At 49.4% G+C, this 22,771-nt stretch overlaps 2 protein-coding genes across 2 annotated transcripts in view; both read right to left on the reverse strand.

Moving 5' to 3' along the window:
- Positions 1–374: 374 nt before the first annotated feature.
- LOC146421278 (uncharacterized) lies at positions 375–4,930 on the reverse strand. The gene is made up of 2 exons (XM_085047107.1): positions 4,814–4,930; positions 375–3,446 (listed from the first exon to the last, which is right to left on the reverse strand). Exons 1-2 carry the CDS (start codon positions 4,928–4,930, stop codon positions 2,721–2,723), a joined length of 843 nt encoding a protein of 280 aa, XP_084903233.1. The 3' UTR covers positions 375–2,720.
- The window catches only part of LOC146421279 (uncharacterized), a 47,269-nt gene continuing 27,996 nt past the window's right edge, over positions 3,499–22,771 (reverse strand). The window contains exon 3 of the mRNA XM_085047462.1: positions 3,499–4,115. Within this exon, the coding sequence (XP_084903588.1) occupies positions 4,106–4,115 (10 nt within the window). The 3' untranslated portion in view covers positions 3,499–4,105. The remainder of the gene's footprint in view (positions 4,116–22,771) is intronic.

Consider the following 22,771-nt stretch of genomic DNA (forward strand, 5'->3'; position numbering starts at 1 on the left):
TAGTAGAAAAATTGTAGTGATGAATAGATTTATAGATCTGCTCTGTGAACTGAGAAAATACCTCACACCCTGCCTCCCTACCCAGGCTTGTTAGTTATAAAAAAAAAAGAGAGTAAATATTATAAGTTCATAAGAAAAAAAAAGCGAACAAAATAATGTATAAAAAGTTTCTTTTTGCCTTGCATTTTATCCTCCAACTCTGTTAAGTAATTAAATCATTTTTTGCAACTTTAAGTTAGATCCTGTTTACCCTCTTTTTTTCTTCTATGCGTCCTCCTACCAGTGTTCTATCTCATTTAACTCACGAGATTAGTGTGTATTTTTACAGGTTTTTCTGTAGCAAGAAAGAATCAAAGTGCCTAGCGTTTAGTCAAACTCTGACACCAACCTTCAGAAAAAGAACAGATCAGGTTCCAGCATTGTTTTCACCACTATTTTACTTATCCTGAGGTGACACCAGAAGGCTGTTGTTGCCTTTGTCTTGTGAATTGGAGATCATGGCTTCTTGTTGCCCCTCTTCTGGTTGCCACCTGTATTTTTTCTCTTTCAATCAGTGCTCCCCACAGTGCTTTTGTGACAGGATTAGTATCCCACAGGAACTCAGTTTTAGGACTAGGATTAGCTATAATCCTAACCCTAACGGGGGACTCCCATGAAAGGAAGAAGAGGAATTGTCACAGACATCATGATTAGCAGATCTTGAAATGCTCACAAGTCCCTGAGCACTAAGTTGAGGGCAATTAAAGCCACACAGGCCACACTCACAGTGCTCAAACACAGCCCTGTTGCTGGTGCTGTTGAAATAGAATCAATTTACAGAGGCTATCACAGAAATTGCCTGTGGAATGTCAAATAAACCTAAAAAATCTACCAGGAGAAAGGAAAAACAGAACTTCTTGACCAGTTTCATTGCTTCTTCGGACCAGCAGAAAATGGAGATGACACCAAGCTGGGTGCAAGTGTGGATCTGCTGGAGGGTAGGAGGGCTCTGCAGAGGGACTTGGACAGGCTGGATCCAAGGGCCATATCCAATGATGTAAGGCTTAACAAGACCAAGTGCCAGGTCCTGCACTTTGGCCACAACAACCCCTATGGCACTACAGGGTGGGGACAGAGTGGCTGGACAGTGTTCAGGCAGAAAGGCAGATGGACGGCCGGCTGGTGATGAGCCAGCAGTGTGCCCATGTGCCCAAGCAGGCCAATGGCACCTGGCCTGGATCAGGAACAGTACGGCCAGCAGGACCAGGGCAGTGATTCTTCCCCTGTACTTGGCACTGGTGAGGCTGCACCTTCACTGCTGTGTCCAGTTCTGGACCCCCAGTTTTGGAAAAATCTTGAGATGCTTGAACACGTCCAGAGAAGGGCAGAAAAGCTGGTGAAGGGTCTGGAACATAACTCCTGTGAGGAGAGGCTGAGGTAGCTGGGCTTGTTTATCATGGTCGAGGCTCAGGGGAGACCTTATCACTCTCTACAACTCCCTGACAGGAGGCTGCAGCCAGGTGGGGTTGGGCTCTGCTCCCAGGGAACAGCAAAATGACAAGAGGACACTGCCTTCAGTTGCACCAGGAAAGATTTAGGCTGGACATTAGGAAGTACTTCACAGAAAGAGTGATTGTGAATTGGAATGGGCTGTCCAGGGACATGGTGGAGTCACCATTCTCATAGGTGTTTAAGAAAAGATTGGACGTGGCACTCAGTGCCATGGTCAGGATGACAGGGTGGCATTGGAGCACAGGCTGGACTTGATGATCTCAAAGGTCTTTTCAACCTGGTTAATTCTGTGATCCTGACCTGTGTGGCCCCAGTTTTGGGGGAAATTCCCTTCAAATTCCTACAAACATGCCCTAATCTTCCTAAGCCCTAAATTTTCCCCCAAATGACACTAAAATTGTTGGGTTTAGAGGTCTTTGTTAATTTTTTTTATTTTTATCACAATTTCAGATGTTTGTAAGGGATGAAAGTGGATCAAATAAGATCAAAATTAAAGGAGTTACTTGTCAGCATCGTAACAGCATCCATGGGGTTGGGCTCGGTGCGTGGAAGAGTCTTTGTTGGAGGAGTTTCAACCCCATTGTCTCCAGTATCTTGGTCTTTGCCCCAGTCCACTACCATTTCACTGTGGTAGAAACCCATGGGCCATAAAGAATCAGAATCATGGAATCATTTAGGTTGGAAAAGACCTCCAAAACCATCCAGTGATGCTCGATGCCACAGGAAGAAATGATTGGATGGAACAGCTGAGACTTTTGGGGATCTAAAGTCAATATATCCATGATTCCCAATGAATTTCTGGTATCAGTCTGAGTCCCAGTGGAGGCTCCTACCCCTGTCTTCATCCAGGTGCCTACAGAAAACCAGGAGGATGTGGAGACCACTAGCCAGCTGTCTTCCCCACACGGATCATCCAGAACAGGGGTCACAGGGTTTCTGCCCAATGGGGGTCACTGGGGATCATCCACTGTGGATCGTCCCATGGGGGATGGAGTTGGAGCAGTGCACAAAGTTCTTCCCGCACTCAGGGCACTCACAGGGCTTCCTTTACTGGTGGCTGTGTTGGTATTGGGTCAAGGTTGAGCTCTGTGAGAAACTCTTCCCACACTCAGGACACTCGTAGCACATCTCCTGGTGTGGATGCGGTGGTGCCTGACAAAGTTGGAGTTTTGTTTCAAGTCCTTCCCGCAGTCGGGGCAGCAGAAGGTCCTCTCCTTCACGTGTGTGTGCTAATGCTTGATGAGATCTGATCTCCTCAGAAACCTCTTCTCACACTCGGGACACTCATAGGGCCTCTTTCCTGTGTTGATCTTGCAGTGTTTCCTCCGGCTGGAGTTCCACCTGAAGCTCTTCCCACATTCCAAGCAGGTGTAGGGCCGTTCCCCAGTGTGGATCACCTGGTGCTGCATTAGCTCAGAGCTGTTTCTGAAGCTCTTCCCACATTGCCCACACTCATAGGGCTTTTCCCCAGTGTGGATCTTGCAATGACTGAGGAGGTTGGAGCTCTTGCTGAAGCTCTTCCCACATTCCCCACACTCATAGGGCCATTCCCCAGTGTGCATGTTCTGGTGTTCTATCAGGTTGAAGCTCTGGCTGAAGCTCTTCCCACATTCCAGGCACTTGTAGGGCTGTGCCGCAGTGTGAATCTTTTGATGTTCCCTCAGGTGAGCATTCTGGCGGAAGCTCTTCCCACATTCCCCACACTTGTAGGGCCGTTTCCCAGTGTGGATCTTGTGGTGTTCCCTCAGATGGGAGCTCTGGCTGAAGCTCTTCCCACATTCCAAGCACCTGTGGGACTTCTCCCCATCATGAGGCTTCTCCACCTGCTTCAAACTCTTGATGGATCTCTGGCTGCCTTCCTGGCACAGGGAAGGTCTTTCCTCCTCACAGCTTCCTGGTCTCTGCTTGCAGCCCTGCCTTGCAGGGGGTCTCTGGGACTTTTCCTCCTCCTCCTTCTAGCCACACCTTGGGAATGACGAATCCTGCTTTGGGAGGGAAAAAACAAGGGGTGAGAGACTTGGGTTGGCAGGTTTCCTCCTGAATAAGGCCATCTCAGGAAGTCACCAGTTGTTTTGTGTCCATAAAAACCTCCAAAACACCAAGACTCAGCCCAAAAATCCCCCCAACATCCAGTCACAGTTCCAAAACTCCCAAAACATCAAGATTCAGCCAAAACTCCCTCCAAAATATACTCAACCCCTCAAAAAACCCTGAAGCACCAACATTTAGCCTAATTCACCTCAGAAACACCAAGGTCCAGCCCTGTGAAAATCATGGCTCCCCCTCCACGGTCACCTGCTGAATGTAGGGGGTCCATGCTCCTGGGGCTGGGGGGCTGCAGATAGAAGGAGCAATGGAACCTTGTGGTGCCTCCTCTTCCTGCTCCTCCTCCTCCTATATCCCTACTCTTCTGCAGCGTCACAGCCTTGTGTTTCACGGACGGCCACCCCACACCACACAGAGGGGGGGCCATCTGGGGCCAAGACACGCTGGGGCACAAGTGGCAGTGGCAGGGCGCTGTGGCAGGCAGTGGCGCTCAGGGGACACGAGTTGTCGTGGAGATGCAGCGAACAAAGAAGTGCAGGATCGCAGTCTGGGGTTCCAAGGGAGTTTATTAGGATCCACTGGCACAGGGCAAGGGAAGGCGAAGGGAGACGGAAAGTGAGGGGTGGGTAAGGTGCAAGGAACCCAGAGACTGTGAACCCAGAACAAAGGGATGCAGAGGGTTAAAAGGAGAGGGAAGAGGGGAGTGGTTAGCTCTGAAGAGCCAACCAGGGAAAGCCAGAGGGGAGGAGATAAGGAGGGGAAAAGGGGTTACAACCAATAGGTTTACAGGAGAGGAGGGTACAAACTCAAGAAACCAGTAATACATAGAGCTAGGGAGAGAATTCTAGGACATAAACCATATACAAAATGGGGGCGGGGGAGAGTGCAGGACCAATGATATGCATACCCTAAATCCTGCTAGCACACTGCAACACTCTTCCTCACACTCCTCTTCCTCCCACTACTCCTCCCACTACTCTTACTTCTCCTGCATAATCCCACCTTCTGCTCCTATGTCCATTCCTCTTCCATTTTGTTCAACCCTACACCTCCATCCCTTCTCCTCCTGCCCCTATGCACAGCACCCACACTTGGCTTCCTCTTCCCCCCCTAATCCATTGCATTCAACAGGAGGAGCAGATATGGAGCTGGGGCAAGTCAGGCTGGGGCAAGTCGGGCTGGGGCTTTGCTGGGCTCTTGGCCGCTCCTGACTGCACTCAGCCTCCACCGCAGCCAGGGACAGTGCTGGGAGAGCCTGGCCTGGGGTGGCCCCCACCTCCGCCCTCTGCAAATACCCCTCGCGGGGGGGGTGCAGGATGTGTCGCAGGTGGCCCAGGTTGGGAGCGCTGGGCACTGTGGGTCTGCCTGGCAACTGGTGAGTCATCAGCACCATGTGCTCTCATTGGCTGAGCGCTGCCTGAGGGCTGGGGTGGCAGGAAGGAGACACCCTGCTCCAGCGGGGATGTGCTGTAAATGGAGGACTCCCATGAAAGGAAGAGAAATGTGTCTTTACAAACAGATGGGGTGAATCTGCTTGGAAATAGGGCCCATGACTTGTAGATAAGGAAGTGAAAGGAGAAACCATCGGTTTCAGAAAATGTTACTAATTGACACTGACTGCTGCTCAGCAAATGTCCTGCTAAATTCCTGAACTTCCAGAAGAACAGAATTAACAGAGCTATGAATATCGTATGTTATTGTGTTGGTTTTGTTTGGTCCAATTTTTAGTAGTGGGGGGCCACAAAGATGGCTCCTGTGTGTTCTGTGTGAATGTTCTGGAAGCTTTCACCATGTCCAGCAGAGCCAATCTCTGATGGCTCTGAAGATGATGGACATGCCGCTGGCTAAGCCTGGGCCTATTAGAGATGTTGGTTACGCCTCTGTGATAACATATATAAGAAGAAATCAAAACAATGTGAGCACACACTTCTTTTTAGCTAGAGAAGGAGGAGAGAATACGTGAGGGAAAACAACATGGAGACACCAAGGTCAGTGGAGAAGGGCAGGGAGGAGGTGCTCCCGGTGCCAGAGTGGAAATCCTCTGCCAGCCATGGTGAGGATCATGGGGAAGCAGGTTGTCCCTCTGTAGCCCACGGAGTCCATGGGGGGTGCAGAGATCCACCCACAGCCCATAGGGAGGTGCCCACAGCAGAGTGGGTGGATGCCTGGAGGAGGCTGTGATCCAGTGGGAGACCCCATGGAGAGAGAGGCCTTGCTCCTGAGATGGAACAGCCTGGCCTCAGAGGGCTGCACCCTGTGGACAAGGGGTCCCCGTTGCAGCAGTTTTGGGGGGACTGTCTGCCTGTGGCAGGGGGGGTGGTGCTTACATTGTGGCAGGTTTTGGCAGGCTACTGCTCCTGAGATTTGGACCCATGCCGAAGAAGTTCAAAGAGAACTGTCTCCCGTGGGAGGGACCCCCATGGCAACGCAGAGGATGACTCCTCTCCCTGAGCAGCAGAAGATCTCGGTGATGGACTGACCAAACCCCCATACCCTGTCCTCCTGTGCTGCCGGTGGAGAGGAGGGAGTGGGGGTCAGTAGAGAAATGGTGTCTTTGAAGGCTTTATTTTACTTCTCATTTACCCTTCTCTGACTCTGTTAACAATAAATCACTTTGCAACTTTAAGTTTCAACCTGTTTTGCCCTCAGTGGGTCTTGTTCCAGTTCCTTATCTCAACTCATGAGCCCTTTGTGTTTTAACTTTCTTCCTCTCCTCTGCCAAGCTGTGACAGGGGAGAGCAGAGAGAGCAGATGTTGTAGGTGTCTGGCATTTGGCCAGGGTTAAACCACGACAATTATACAAAAGGGGAAGTGCATATTTAGGAGGTCATGCAGTAGGTAGATCAGGAAGTCTGTAGTTTCCAAGTACCTCAGCCAGGGGTCAAAGGGAGAGAGAGCTGTGGCCAGGAAATTCAGGATAAAAAGGAGGCTACATCCTCCAACAGTCGGAGAGACCCCATGGGAAGATTCCCCATGGCCTCTCCATCTTCTTGAAAGAAGTTACTTCTACAGGACTTCTCTGTCTCCTTTGGGGACAGAAACCTCTGGCAATGTGAATTTTCTGCATAACTTTGGGGTCTCATCCAGAATTCCTTCCACTGTCTGGGGCTTGTAGGTGGCAAGCAGAACTGAAGGCACCTCACCCAGTTTGGGTGATCAGCTACCTTTCCTGGCAGCTGGCATTGGGCAACTGATTGAGTACCTGAGAATGTCCAGTAGACAGATGAATGACACACCAGGGGGCGTCCATGAAGAGTCCACAGGGAAGGAGCACTAAAAATGTCACTGGTGAGTACAGTGGCATATTCCAGGAGTAAACATGGCAGGGCACACATGAACGGTACAACAGAAAAAGCCAGGGAGGCATTCAGGCAAAAGGGATGTTGGCCCCAAAATATCTCTCAGGGATCCCTTGAGAGAATGTTGAGGTAGTTTGCACATTCTCCCAGAGGTAATTAGGAACATGGACAACCCAAGGGGAGGGCATAAGGCAAAGTTGAAAAGGAGTCTCAAAAACAGGGGATGGATGCTGTTGGTGTGCTGGGAAAGGATTGGTTGAAGGGGAGTGTGCAGAAATATGGTTAAGGCAAGTAGCAGCAGGGGAAATTTTTGTGGTAAGAAAAAGGAAGATAGAAAAGAAGAGGAGGAGAAACATAGGGAGGGTTGGGATGCTTTTCAGCACCTTCACTGGTCTTATCCTCAAATATTGCCAGCTGCAGGTCCTTTGTATCCCCGCCTGGTTTCTATGACAGGGAAAACAAGGTCAGGATTTCAGGGGGTTTCTCTGTGGTGGGGAGTGGCAGGAAAGAGCACAGAGGTGCAGGACCAGGAGCACAGGCTGGAGGCCTGTGGGGAGGTGCAGGGCTGGCCGGGGCTGTGGGGCACCCGGGGCTCAGCGCTGGGCAATGCCTGACCCGACTAACCCCCGGGCAGGGCTGGCAGTGGCCCCAGGCCCCCATGAGGCTGTGGGATGCCCCGGCCACCTGCCAGGCCCCAGGGAGCTGCCAGCCCTGCCCACTGGGGGAAGGAGGGGGGGAGGCGAGCCATGTTTGGACACTGCAGCAGGACAGGGAGTGGCTCTAGGATATGGGGTACGGAGGGGAGGGTGAGCACAAGGAGAAAGAGGAAGGAATACCAGGGAAATGTGGATTATATATGGAAGGACTGGGTTCCTTTTCTTTTAAGAATCCTTTTTGGGTCACTAAAAAACCACATGATTTTGGAGAACACTCATCAGCACCTACAGGCAGTGAGCAGTGCTGGAGGAGCGGCAGAAAAAGCCCCTGGAGGAGTTGGTCACAAAGGCACAGCAGGGGAATGGAAGAAGGGATGAGGAAAAGGCCAAGGTGAAGGCAAAGGCCATGGCAGAGTTTCTGCAGCCCCTGAGGGATGAACTGCAGGGCCCAAGGGGGCCCCAGGACCGAGGGGACAGGGTCAGCCACAGGGATGTGGCACAGGCATTGCCCTCCTCAGCAGGAGAGAGCTGACCCAAACAGCCCCTGGGAAGGAAGCAGGGCTCCATCTGCAGGGCACAAGGACACTGGAAGCAGAGGCAGGAGGACTCTCAGCAGGAGGAAGAAGTCCAGCCCTTGATGGAGGTGGACTGGTAGGGGTGTCAGAGCTCCCATTAGACCAGGGATCCATCACACTGGAGCCCTTGATAACATTCAGAGTGGGCCTGGAATGAGAGAAGGTGATTTTTGATAGACACAGGGGCCTCTCGATCCACTTTGAATTTTAGACCTAAGGCGGGAAAATTGTCAAGAAGTTCTTGGATTATCCAGGGGGAAAAGTGGGAAAAATGAGTGGCTGTGTTTTATTCAACCACTGTTAGTAGATGTGGGGGATGGGTCTGAAATGCAGGCATTTCTGTTTGCTCTTTATTGTGATTAGAATTTACTGGAAAGGAATTTGATGGCTAAATTGAGAATGCAAATTAATATTGTAGAGATACAGAGACTAATGCTGTTGTACCTTTGTGTCAAGTGTCTGAGAAGGCCTATGCTGAAGTGAACACAGAAGTGTGGGCAGCACCAGGAAATAGGGAAAATTAGATGAGGAACCTCTCCTAATTACTTTGAAGCAACCAGGACAAGTGGTGTCTAAAACCGCACCCTATTCCAAGGGAGGCAAGGAAGGGTTTGCAGGCTGTTATTGAGTCCCTCCTAAAGGCAGGGCTTTTGGAGCCAGGGATCTCTCCTTATAACACTCCTATCCTGCCAGACAAGAAACTGGATGGATAGACACCAGAAGGAAAGCAAACATTTCAACTTTTAAAAAGCAGATTAACAGAGGCACCAGCCCTGGCCCTCCCAGAGACAGAAAAAGAATTTGAATTGTATGTCGACCTTAAACAGGGCCATACCAAAGGAATTCTCATGCTAAAATGCTGAACCGAGTGGCCAGAGAGTTGGCCTCATTGTCTGCAGAATTGTGCAGCCACGGCTTTAATGGGAACTGAGGCCCAAAGACTGATGGCAGGAGCTTCTCTTATTATTCAAGTCTAAGCATCAAGGTAAAGCTTTAGTAACCAAAAGAGCCTCTAAATGGATGAGCAGGGCTCAGTTATTACAATAGGAAACTTGTCTAATGGAACAGAAGAATTTAGAATTGAAGACAGGGGAAAGGTTTAACCCAACCTCCTGTTCGAATAGCCCTGGGCAGGGGGCTGGCAAGAAACACATGACTGCATTCAACGGACAGAGCTCCAGACTTGCGATAGGAGAGATTTATGAGACACCCCCTGGTCCCAGGGAGAAAATGTGATTATTGATGGGTCTTCAAGGGCTGTAGAAGGGAAATGGGTCACAGGATATGCTGCTGTTAAGGGAAGGGAGTTAGAGGAAGGGAGGAGGTTCCAGGCTCAGCTCAGACAGCAGAGCTGTGTGTGCTCCTGAAATCCTGGGAATTATATTGGGAAAATATTGAACATTTGTACTGATTCTAAATACACACATGGGGTGGTCCATGGGTTTGGAAAACTGTGGGAGGGAAGAGCTTTGTTAACTCGCAGGGGAAAAACATTTGCTCCTGAGACCTGAATTACTCACTTGTTGGAGGTGGTGAATTTACCAACAGGGGTGGCAATAATCCACTCTAGGGGACACCAGGCAGGGTGCTCAGGGGAGGCAATAGCTCATGGACTGCTGGAGGAAGAGGCTTGGAAAGCAGCACTTTTGCCAGAGGTCTCCAATATCCTCCCCTTGCTCCCTGTGGCTCAACTGCTGCCAGGGAAACTGTCTTTACCACCAGAGGAGCTGGAGATAAATAAAAAGAGCGGGACAGAGAAAAAAGGCAATAATTGGTTTACAAAGGATGGCAAACAATAGATCCCAAAAGCTTTGGCCCTAAAAATATTAAAATTACTCCATGAAGGGAGTCATTGGGGCTCTCGTGGACTGGAAGAAGCCTTCCTCAAGATGTCATGCCTTGGGTCTTTCTGTTCTGCCAAAATGAGCTGTTGAAGATTGTTTGATTTGTGCCAAAGACAATAACCAGGTTGGAAAGACATTTGTCAGGGAAGGAGGCCTTGGGCTGTATGTTCTTTCCAACCATGCCAGGTGGATTTCACTGAAATGCGCTGAATGGGAATGCTTAAATATCTTCTGATAACAGCATGTCAGCTAACAGAGGAGTGCCAGAATAAGCCTCTGGATCAGTTATTAAGGTATTTTGGAAGAAATAATTCTGAGATATGAGATTGTGGAAGCAACAGATTGAGATAGGGGAATTCATTTTAAAGGAAAGATCCTTCAGGGGGCTATGGCTGCTTTAGGAATGCAATGGGACCTCCGAACCCCCAGGCACTCCCGGAGCTCAGGTCGGGTAGAAAGACTGAATAGGGAAATAAAGAAACACCTTTCGAAGCTGGTGATAGAAACTAAGATGCCATGGGTATGGATTTTGCCATTCGCTTTGGCAAAAATAGGAGACAGATCCAGGGCAGATATTCAATCATCTCCCTCGTAATTGATGTTTGGAATTCCTTACCCTGATAAATCTAGACGTAGTGAGGGAGGTGGAGATAAGATGTACACTTAAAGCACTCTGTGGCCAGAATCCTGTCTCTTGTGAAATCTCTTCCACAGGAAGCTTGGCTGGCACTGACCCTGCCTTTGCACTTTGCTGTTCACAACACCCAACCAGGACATTGGGGCCTGGATAAGGAGTGCAGAGAAGCACCACTGGTGGCCAAGTGCAATGGCCCATTCCAAGTGTCACTGAGCACAGAAACAGCTGCCAGTATAGCTCAACACGGGGGCACCGCTCACCCTAGGCTCAAGGTCTCTGAAGCCTCACAGATTTGCACTGCCTGATTCGCTCCAAGTGAGCCTGGAGACACTTCAGAGACAAAGTCAGCGTAGTGGGTATTTGCTTTTATTTGGTGCAGCGGGTGTGGAGAGTTCACTCCTCAAAACACACGCACCTCAGTACCTCCAAAGACACAGTGTTTATAGGTAAAATTCATGATTATTCATCACATTCCCCAGGATAGGAGTGGTTATAATGATTTCTCGGAAGTCATTAATATTAGTAGCATGTGCATCATGCATGCTCTGTATGTCCCAGTGGTCTTGGAAGACCCCCAAAAACCCCTCAGTTTTCACCTTCTCTCTCTGGGGCATGCGTAGTCCTTCGTGGGATGAATCAGTGATTACTTGTGCTGGCTTCAATCGGATTCTTTTTGCCCCTCTTATCTTGATAAGGGAATCCTGTTTTTCTGGGTTTTTAGGATTTACATATTCTGCCTTATCAAATAGCTTGGGTTATCAATTTGACTACTCCTTTCTCATTCCCAGCCGCAGGAGGAGGATGGGAGGCTGCGACTGACCCTGCACACAAGGGGCCTGAGCAGCAGCCAGGGCTCCACATCGGGGGAAGCCCCTGGGCCTGCCCACACATCCCCTGCTGAAACAGTCTGTGTGGACACCCTCCTTTGGCATCTCCAGGCACTGGGGGCCAATCCTTGCTGGCACTGCTTGAGATTCAGTGCTTTCTGTGCCTGCACTCACCATGGTGGTGTGGAAGACAAAGTGAGAATTAGACTCTAGGTCTAAATTACACTGGGCTGGCTGTGATCAGATTACACCATTACAATGTTTTTTCTTAATAATCCTACTATTTTATTGTCACCTAGCTTTGGGCCAGGGTGTGAGAATCAATTTTTAGTCCTAGGAGAAGAAATAGCAAAAATCTTTATTGCTTTGGATTTTACTTTTGTACGTATGTGCACAGCTGTTAGTGATGGGATTTTTAACTTGTAAACAGGTAATAGAACATTGTCTAAAAAAAGAAAAAGGAAAAAAAAAAGGCAGCTTGTGGTGGGGCTACGTGTGCGTCATCTGATAGCTGCCCTGGCGGAGAAGCTTTCGGTTCCAGGCAGCCACAAGAGGAAGGAGCTTTAGAAATGCAAATTAACACTGCTGGGGCAAAGGCTGGACAATGGACCAGGGCCTTCTGGCCTGGGGAGGAATTGGTCCAATTCCCTCTGTCCCTCAGCCCAAGCTCTGCCTGCTTGCACAGATGGAATTTGCACAGCTCAAGGCAGAGCCCAGACTGAGGAGATCTGACTCTGCAACAGAAATTGGTGAAGTTGCAAAGGACAACAGCAAAGGGAGAATGTTTTGAAAAGTGCACTACAAAAAAATGGAGGGAGATCATCCCTCTCCCCACTCCAACATGTGCTAGCATTGTGGATGCTTTATAGGGTATATTAGGCCACTGGGGGTTTTTTGCTACCAAAAGTTCAGGGAAAACAGTTAGGAATCCAAGAATATGATGATTTAATTAGAGAAAAGCAGTTGATGAATTGCTGCCTGGAGAGAGCACCCCTAAGATGGTGAAAAGATGAACGGCCAACAGAACAAAACCTACAACACCATGCACTAGCCCCTTGGAACCCGAACGAATTCATATCAGGTGCCAGAGAAATCATTCATCATTTGAAATGCATAATTAGACTACATGCTGTCCTCAAAATAATAACCAACCAGACAGCTCCAGCTCCTCAACTTCTGGCCAACCTACACACTCAGACAAGGAACATATTTCAAGGTCACTCCGGTATCAAATTATCGTTCAGCAGAGGGAGGAGGAGTTTGTGGAGAATTAAATTACTCAAGCTGCTGTTTGCAGATAGATGACAACAGAAAACTGGTGAAACAGATAACAAAGCAAATAAGAAAACAGCACATGTACTGGATCAAACTTGGAAAGGATGGGAATGGGACATGTTTTCGTGGCTCCCTGGCAGAGACAGGTTTAAAAAATGCTCTTCCTCTCCTTATGTGCTAAAGCAACTCTCATCTTTTCACCGTGCACCACACCTTGCTGAGTGCAGCTCATTCAGCAGGTGATCAAGGGGATGCAGGTGGCAGCCAAGCCTGCTGATCCAGAAATGGCTACAAAAGGACAGAGAATGAGGGGACTGAGAATAATTCCAAAACCAAAGAAGACCCAAGAAGAAGAGACTGAGTAAATTAATTCAAGTTTGTAAAGACAATTACTGAGAAAATAAAAAGAAGAGAGATTGAAAGAAATACGATGAATGTGTCTTTACAAACAGATGGTATGAATCTCCGTGGAGATACAGCCAGGGACTTGCAGATAAAGAAATAATAGGAGAAACCATCGGTTTCAGAAAATGTTACTAATTGACACAGACTGCTGCTCAGCCAAGGTCCTGCTAAATTCCTGAACTTCTAGAAGAAGAACAAACACTTGACAGAGCTAAGAATATCTTATGTTATACAAAAGAGGGGGCGCATATTTAGGGGGACAGGCAGTAGGTGGATCGGGAAGTCTGTACCTTCCAAGTACCTCAGCCAGTGGGCAAAGGGACAGGGAGATGCAGCCGGGAAATTCAGAAAAAAAAGGAGGCTGTATCCTCCAACAACTGGAGAGACCCCATGGGAAAATGCCCCATGGCCTCTCCTTTTGTTCATCAGTAAAGTCACTTATACACGACTCCTCTGTCTCCTATGGGGACAGAAACTTCTGGCCACGCGAATTTTCCCGCACACTGCCGCCGACAGCGCAGCCACCTCTGTCCTACCCACAGCAAGCGGGACGAGCCAGCGCTGCTCCGGCACCGCCTCCTGCCGAGGCAGCAGCGGCAAGGAGACCGCGGGCAGCCGCTCCTTCAGCGGCCTCAGGCCAGCGGCAACACGGCGCCACAGCCAGGGAGGGAGGGACACAGGAGAACGAACACGCCAGAGCCCCTCCGCCCGCAGCGAGCCCTGAGCCCCGGCACAAGCCAGCGCGGCTCCCACCCGCGCTGGGACAGCCTCTCCGAGCTCCGCCGCCTCCCCGGGCTCCACCCGCTGCCGCCGCTCCCGGGCCGCACTCACGCTCCCACCATGGCGCCGCTGCTGCCCCACTAAAGCCCTGCCTGCCTGCCTGCCTGCCTGGGGGCGACACCGGCGCCGGCCTTGTCCCCGCTCGCTGGCACCAAGCAGCAATTGCGCTGGGACAATCCCGAGTGACAGCACAGCCAGCCAAGGGCAGCGAGGCGCGGGCTCTGCGCAGCGCACAGCCCAAGCCCCGCGCTCTCAGTGCCCCCCGGGCTGGCCGAGGCCAAAGCCTCACATGAGGAACAGCCCTGCAACGGGCCCGGGCCCAAGGCGCCATTGCTCTGCAAATAGCGACAAAGTTCTCCGCACCTCCCGGCCCGGCTTTCCCAGCCCTGTCTGTTAGGTGCCTCCGGCTCGCAGGGAACTCCTGGAGCATCAATGCATCACTTTGATTTCTCCCAAAAAGGGGAAAGTCGCTCCAAATCCTTCTGTCTCAGTGGAGGAGGGGAGAGATGACTGGCAGAATACTCCTGTGTTGGTTTTGCATGGCCTGGTTTTTGGTAGCTGCCAGGGCCACAGAGGTGGCTTCTGGAAAAGCTGCTTGGAAGCTTCTACCATGCCCAGCAGAGCCAATCCCTGATGACTCTGAAGATGGACATGCCGCTGGCTAAGCCTGGGCCAATTAGAGATAGTGGTAATGCCTCTATGATAACAGATTTAAGAAGACAACCAAAACAAAGGGTGCATGCAGTCTTTTCTAGACAGAGAAGATGGGGGAGGTGAGAAGATGTGAGGGAAACAACGTGGAGACACCAAGGGCGCTGGAGAAGCGGGGGAAGAGGTGTTCCAGGCACCAGAGCCGAGACTCCTCTGCAGCCTGTGGTGATGATTGTGGTGAGGCAGCTGTCCCCCTGCAGTCCATGGGGATCCACAGGGGATGCAGAGATCCACTCGAAGCTCATGGGGGTGGTGCCCAGGCCGGAATGGGTGGATGCCTGGAGGAGGCTGTGATCCACTGGGAGACCTGGTGGTGAGAGGCGGCCCTGCTTCCAGGCTGGAACAGCCTGTCCTTAGAAGACTGCACCCCATGGATGAGTGACCCACGCTGCAGCAGTTTTGGGAGGACTGCTGCTCATGACATTGGAGCCATGCTGGAGAAGTTAGTGAAGAACTGTCTCCCGTGGGAAGGGACCCCAAGGCCTCACAGGGGAACAATTCCTCTCCCTGAGTAGTGGAAGAAAACCTTGGGTGATGAACTGACCAAAACCCACATGCCCTGTTCCCTGCACTGTAGGTGGGAAGGAGGAAGGGGTTGAGGAAAGAAAAGGTGTTTATTAAAGGCTTATTTTACTTCTCCTCATCCTCCTCTGACTTCAGTGGTAATAAATTCGCTTTGTGCCTCTAGGCTGAGCCTGATTTGCCCTCGATTCCAGAATCTGCAAGTTCCAAACACCCCCCTAAAAAAAACGCCACTCAGGGACCCCCTAAACAGATTTGAGATGAGCTCCCCCTGCCTGTTCACCTGCAGGATGCTTGGGGGGCAATGCTTCTGGGACCACAGTGGATAGAGTGGGCAGCAAACCTCGTGTGTCTCCTGTTCCTCCTCTTCCTGCTCCTCCACTTCCTTCTCCTCTTCTTCCCTCTCTCTGCTTCATATTCCTCGCTCTCTTCCTCCGTGCCCATCCAGGACTGCCCTTTCCTATCCCCCTCTGCCCCACAGTACCTGCAGCACTGGCTGTTGGGTGGGGGGAACCCCCCATGAGCTGTCCAGGGATGGACAGGGGCTTTGGGGATCCCCCCAGTGCAGATCTATCCCTCCCCAGGGCCACAGGGAATCACTCCAGGAGTGAAGTGATGGGGAGAGGATGGGACACCCATGGGATACCCCTTTCTTGTTGTCCTCCCTCCCCTTATCCCCCTCTTCCTCCCCTTTCTCTTCAACCCCCCAAATCCCATCTCCCCCCAGCTCGCTTTGGGGGTGACCCACCCCCTCTCATGCCCAGTTTAGGGGTTCCAAACTCCCATCTTTACCCCTTCTCCCCCCCTTTCCCATCATTAGTGAAGCCCCGTTTTCAGCCATAGGGTTCTCATCCACTTTTTCCCACAGAAGCTGAAGTTTCCCTGAGTGTTCCAGTTCCTAACTGTTGACCCTTTTTGTAGGCATAAGGTCCTCACCCTGTAGTCTTCTAGTCACCCCCAAGTTGTAGATTTTTAGAGTAGTCAAGTTAATCAAGTTCCCATTTTCTAGACATTGCTGTGTTATTTTCTTGATATTTCATGTGAGAGGGAGCACAGCAATTGATAGGTTTGCATGGAAACACCAGATCCCCTGGAATGAAGAGCCTGAGTGTCCCAGCAGGATTTGCAGGAGTATGGAGGGCAGCTGGAAAGAAGATCATGGGCAATATTTTTCTGCCTCCATCCATCTTCGAAGGAAGCTTTGATTTGATCCCTGTCTTCACTGTGCCAAGGGGCCCCCAGAGGCCCAGGGGCATGTCTGGGTGGCCCCAGAAGGCACTTGCAAGACCCTGGGGCAACAGAGAAGCCCTCTGGGCTGGCTGCAGAAGTGGCTCCTGGCCAGGCCCAGGCTGTGCTGGGCAGTCCTGGTGCTGCATCCTTCCCACTGGTGTCTGGTCGCTGGTGGTGTCCCCCAGGAATCATCAAGATCCCTGTTGAGCTGTTGAAGCTCTTTCTAGATGATCTGGAGGAGGGGCTTGAGAAGCGAATTGGTGATAATCAAGTGGGCTGGGAGTGGGGTGTGCTGCAGACTGGGAAGGCTCTGCAGAGGGCCCTGGCCAGGCTGGCTGGCTGGGCTGAGAGCAGCGTCACAAAGTTCAACAGGACCAAGTGCTGGCTCCTGCCCTTTGGCCACAAGAACCCCCTGCAGCCCCAGGCTGCTCCATCCTTCCCGCAGGGCTCTATGTGCAGCTCCAGCTCCCTCCTGTGCCAGGGGCACTTGCTGCAGCAGCTGCTCCCACCAAGCCCTCAGCCTTATCCATGCTGGTGCTGAGCAGCCTCGAGCAGGGCCACCCTACTTTGAGCACCATTCCTGCCTCCTGGCCAGGGCTGCACACCAGCTCCCAGGATCCCCGTGAGCTGGGCCTCTTGGCTGCGCTCCTCAGTCAAGAATTCCTCTTAGCGCCTACAGAGACTTTGGTCCATTCTGGAACTTTGTGTCCTTTCTCTGACACCTTTTCTCAGACCTGTCTCAGCTGACTGCCTGTGCTCCCCGTCTCTCTGCTCTTGTTCTCGGGGCATGCATCCAATCTTAGACTTCAGAGAGAGATCAGTTCTGTCCCTTTGATACAAGGGAATTAGGAGTTAAAGAATAACTTGTTAGAAACTGCTTGCTAAACAGTGTATATTGCTTACTTAACATTCATTGTGTTTGCCAAACAAGGACTGTGACCCAGTTAGTATTCGTGAAACCTCCAAGCTAGCAAAAATCAGACCTGTTGTTTTGGCTTTTGGACAGAGACTCAGAACATATGCATAAAACAAAAAGGTGAAAAGGTCAGTGAAGAGGACCTCCTGTTCTTTTTCAGAGGAGACCCCTGAAGCCCACTACCAAACAGAACTACGCAGGCGCAAAGACATGGAAATTACTTTTGAACTCATTATAATATGAAGAGAAGATAGGTCATGCATATGTATAAGTGTATTGAGAAACTCCATGAATGTGTAAGTACTGAGCTATACGAGACTGACAATGCACATGTCTTTGGAGGGTTACCTCCCACATGCCCGGTGCTGTAATAAACATACCGGCATTACAACTTAAAATTATATAGGTTGTGAATACTTGCCTCTTTTTTTCCCGTGAATCACTTTTGCCCATGATTGTGTTTGATGAGGGATCTCTCCCGGTGCTTATGTCAACTCATGAACCCTTGGTTCAATTTTCTCTCCCCTATGCAGCTGTGGAGGGCAGTGAGAGAGCAGCTCTGGTGGGTGCCTGGCGTGGGGCCAGCATCACCCCACTCCAGTGTGACATGTCCTCATGTGGCCCTGTGCTATGGTGTCACTGTTGCTGTTGCTTTTATCTTCCTCATTATTTTATCCTTTGCGTCAAATGCTTGTGAAGTGCCCCCACTGCCCCTCGTGTCCCCTTGGCGCCGGCAGCCCTGTCTCTTGCCCTGCTCCCCCTGCCCATTCCATCGCAGCTGGCAGAACCTTGGAGCTGCCATGGGGGCCGTGGGCCTGCCCCGGGGGCTGCGTGCCGAGCTGGGGCCTCTTCCCAGTGCTCCCAGTCTGCCCATCCAGCCTCGAGCAGCCAGTGCGGGCTTCATCTGGGCCGGCAGAGAGGGGCTGCTGTGGGCTCCCACCTCAGTTTGCTTTGGTTTGTTCTTCCCAGCCTGGAGAACAGCGATTTTTGGAGTTTTCTGCCCAAAATCTCTCCTCCAGTCAGCCAGAGGTATTGATACATGGGAATCAGAAGTTAAGAAATAACTTGTTAGAAACTGCTCACCACACAATAAATCTATTGACTTAACATTTATTGCGTTTGTCAGACAAGGACTGTGATACTCTGGAACTTCCACGCTGGCAAAAAACCAAATTTGTTGTTCTGGCCTTTAGACGGAGACTCAGAATGCACACATAAAACAGGAAGGTGAGGTCAGTGAAGATCTCCTGCAAAGACCCCGGAATCCCCCCACAAAACAGAACTACACAGGTGCAAGGAAACAAAAATGACATTTGAACTCATTATAATACGAAACCAGGACAGGTTATGCATATGTATAAGCGTATTGGGAAACTATGAATTTGTAACCTGTAACCGTATATATACCAAGCTATATGGGGGCTGACGGCGCATGTGTCTTTGGAGGGTTACCTCCCACTTGCCCGCTGCTGTAATAAACATACCGGCTTTACAACTTAAAATTATATATGTTATGAAGTTTTGCCTTTTTTCGGTAAATCAGTATTTGGAGCGATTTTCCCTTTTTGGGAGAAATCAAAGCGATGCAATGATGCTCCTAATTAGGGGGTAGGAGAAGTGAGGCTCAGGCGTGGTCACCGAACACGCAGGGCTGGGAAAGCCGGGCCGGGAGGTGCGGAGAACTTTGTCGCTATTTGCAGAGCAATGGCGCCTTGGGCCCGGGCCCGTTGCAGGGCTGTTCCTCATGTGCGGCTTTGGCCTTGGCCAGCCCGGGGGGCACTGAGTAAAAGTGGCTTTGTTCATGAGTAAAGTGTTCATGCCTGATATAAACAAATTCACAAGCCGGCATTTTTAGGAATATAATATTGAACATTTTATTCGGAGAACAAAGACTTACGGCCAGGCAGGAGTGGCTGGTTTGCCTTATTCTCAGTCCCGCGCCTTATTCATTTTAATGTGTGCTTAAGTACTTTCTTTAACTGTTACATATTCATTAAGTCCAAAAAACTATTTACACTCCAATCATCCCTCCTTCTTCGCTTTTGCCCCTCTCTGCCAGGCCGGCGACATCTTGGTCTTCTGGTTTGTCTCTGGGCTGAACGCCAAAGTCTTCTATACCCCTAATTCAATTTTATGGCTGGTACTCTTCTCAGGGAGGTGTGACTGTGAATCACAGACGTCCTGGGATGCATGAGGTCTGTTTCTTTTTCTTCCTTCAGGGCATCTTTGTGGCGAGCACAGACCTTTCCCATGAGAAATTTTTCTCTCTTCTTCCTGTGTTTTATAAACAAAGATAAAGTTTGGATGATATGAACAGTTCAAGCCTGGCCCGTCGGCCTGGGGGGAGGTTTTGAACCGACCAATCTGAGTGACCTTTGAAAGTCTATATAAGTTGAAATTAATTAATAAAACCAGACATTTTTGTCACACTGAAGACTGGACTCCTTCTCTCTGCTAGCGGTTCAACAGCGACACATCTTGATCTCTGGCTTTGTGGCTTATTAGTTTAAAAGACATCTACTACCATGTATTTCTTACCACATTTCTAGCATATCACAACTATAACATAGCTAATAATTCACTCTAGCTTTGTTTCTACTTAACTATATTTTATCTAAGTGCTACTTTACACAGTACTTTATCACTTATAAATGCTAAATTCATATATGTGAAAGGTGACATTCACTATCCACTCATTTATCACAATGCCCACTGGCTGAGGGACTTGGAAGGTACAGACTTCTTGATCCACCTCCTGCATGTCCCACTTAATATGCACCCCCCTTTTTGTACAGCAGACGATATTCATAGATCTGTTAAGTCTTTGTTCTTCTGAAAGTTTAGGAATTTAGTGGGACATTGGCTGAGCAGCAGTCCGTGTCAATTAGTAACATTTTCTGAAATTGCTGGTTTCTCTCATTACTTCCTTATCTCCAAGTCCCTGGCCCAATCTCCAAGAAAATTCACACCATCTGTTTGTAGAGACACATTCATCTTATTCCTTTCAATCCTTCATCTTCCCATTTTTTAAGTAAATTTCTTTACAAATTTTAATTACCGTTGGCTCAATGTCTTCTTTCTGAGACTCCTTTGGTTTTTGGGGTTGTTCTCAGTGACCTCATTCTCTGTCCTTTTGTAGCCATTTCTGGATCAGCAGGCTTGGCTGCCACCTGTATGCCCTTGATCACCTGCTGAATGAGCTGCACTCAGCAAGGTATTGTGTATAGTAAGAAGATGAGAGTTGCTGTAGCACATAAGGGGAAGAACAGCATTCGTTTAACCCATGGTCTGCCAGGGAACCATGAAAACATGTTCCATTCCTATCCTTTCCATTTTGGACCGGTACAAGCTACTTTCTTAAGTCCTTTTTAATCTATTTCACCCCTTTTGCGTTGCGATTTATTTGTTCTCAGGCCCTTCCTGCATGGCTTTCTGGAGAAGTACAGTTTTCTTAAGAAAATAAGTGCAGCTGCAGGCCCCTGTGTTTGGCTGCCAGACACAGCTACATCCCCTCTGTGTTCCTTTCCATTTGGTCTGATTGGTTCCAGACCAAAATTTTTGAAAAGAGATTTGAGTTCCCTTTCAATGTTGCCATGCCAAACAGAATTCTCATCTGCCTATATAGGCTTCTGTGGTAGAGTTACTATGGGAATTCCTATGGGAATTCCTTTAAGGGTACCTTTGTATTGCCTTCATAAGGAGGCTTTACCCAGCCATGATTAGAGATCTGTGCATGGGTTTGGTTCCATTTCCTCTATACTGAGTAGAAAAGATCAGTTTACAGCGTAGAGGGATTCAATCCATTCCAGTAAACAATGTCCATTCACAGACACTTTTGCCTACATATACACCCCTTGTCCTACTTGAGCAATGAATGTCTTTTTTGGCAAAATGAAGTGGCTGTAGCCTTGCTTATTTGTCCCCAAACCTGTCCCATTGTGGACCTCAGTTAGGGTGCTGATGCACCATTTAGGTTCCAGTGGGCTATCCATGGCCTGTCTTCAAATCCTCCTGGTCCTCCTGACCCAACAATTGCTAAGGTTTGAGGTTTTTGCTACTTCTTCTCAGATGAAAAATTGATTTTTCCATTCCTGGCCCAAACCTGGCTGACAATATAAAAGCAGAAGGATTAGTATTAAGAAAAGACATTCTAATGGTGTAATCTGATCACCCAGTCTAATTCTCACATTGTCTTCAGCACCACCTGTGTTGAGTCCAGGCACAGAAAGCACTGAACCTCAAGCAGTGCCAGCAAGGATTGGCCCCCAGTGCCTGGAGATGCCAAAGGAGGGGTGTCCACACAGACTATTTCAGCAGGGGATGTGTCGCATCCCCTGCTGGTGAGCTTCAGTCACCATCAGTTGCAGGTGAGCTTCCTGTGGAAGTGATTTCACAAGAAACAAGATTCTGGCCACAGACTGCTTTAAATATACATAAATATACATCCACACCCCCACACCCCCACCCCCACCCCCCCCCGCCCAGGTCTAGAATTACCAGGGTAAGGAATTCCAAACATCAGCTCTGAGGGAGATAATTGAATATCTGCCCTGGGTCTGGCTCTTATTCTTGCCAAAGCCATGGCATAAGCTGTAGCCGAGGCATCCTAGTTTCTATCACCAGCTTTAAAAGGTGTTTCTTTATTTGCCCATTCATTTTTTCTAACTGACCTGAACTTTGCGGTGCCAGGGGGTTTAGAAGTCCTGCTGTATTCCTAAAGCAGCCATAAACCCCTGATTTCCCGTATCTGAGTGTATTACTTCCACAATCCTGTATCTCAGAATTATTTCTTCTAAAAATACCTTAATAACTGATCCAGGGGTTGCTGAAGCAGTTGGAAATCCACCTGCCAGCCTGTTAGCTGACATGCTGTTGCCAGAAGATACTTCAGCCTTTCCACTCTGGGGCATTTCAGTAAAATCCACCTGGCATAGTTGGAAAGGACATACAGCCCAAGACCTCCCTCCCTCCCTGGCAGGTTTCTTTCTAACCTGGTTATTGGCTTTGGCACAAATCAAGCAACCTTCAACAGCTCATCTTGGCAGAACAGAAAGACCCAAGGCAGGACATCTTGAGGAAGGCTTCTACCAATCCTTGAGAGCCCCAGTGACTCCCTTCATGGAGTAGTTTTAATATTTGTAGGGCCAAAGCTTTTGGGATCTATTGTTGCCAACCTTTATAAACCAGTTATCTTTTATCAATTATCTTTTATCAACCAATCATCTTTTATCATTATCTTTCCGCTGTCCCGCTCTTTTTAATGATCTCCAACTCCTCTGGTGAAAAAGACAGTTTCCCTGGCAGCAGTTGAGCCACAGGGAGCAAGGGGAGGATATTGGAGACCTCTGGCAAAAGTGCTGCTTTCCAAGCCTCTTCCTCCAGCAGTCCATGAGCTATTGCCTCCCCTGAGCACCCTGCCTGGTGTCCCCTAGAGTGGATTATTGCCACCCCTGTTGGTAAATTCACCACCTCCAACAAGTGAGTAATTCAGGTCTCAGGAGCAAATGTTTTTCCCCTGCGAGTTAACAAAGCTCTTCCCTCTAACAGATCTCCACTC

This window comes from Lichenostomus cassidix, unplaced genomic scaffold (genome assembly GCF_008360975.1).
Source record: "Lichenostomus cassidix isolate B80296 unplaced genomic scaffold, HeHo_3.0 HiC_scaffold_33, whole genome shotgun sequence".
Taxonomy (NCBI): Eukaryota; Metazoa; Chordata; class Aves; order Passeriformes; family Meliphagidae; genus Lichenostomus; species Lichenostomus cassidix.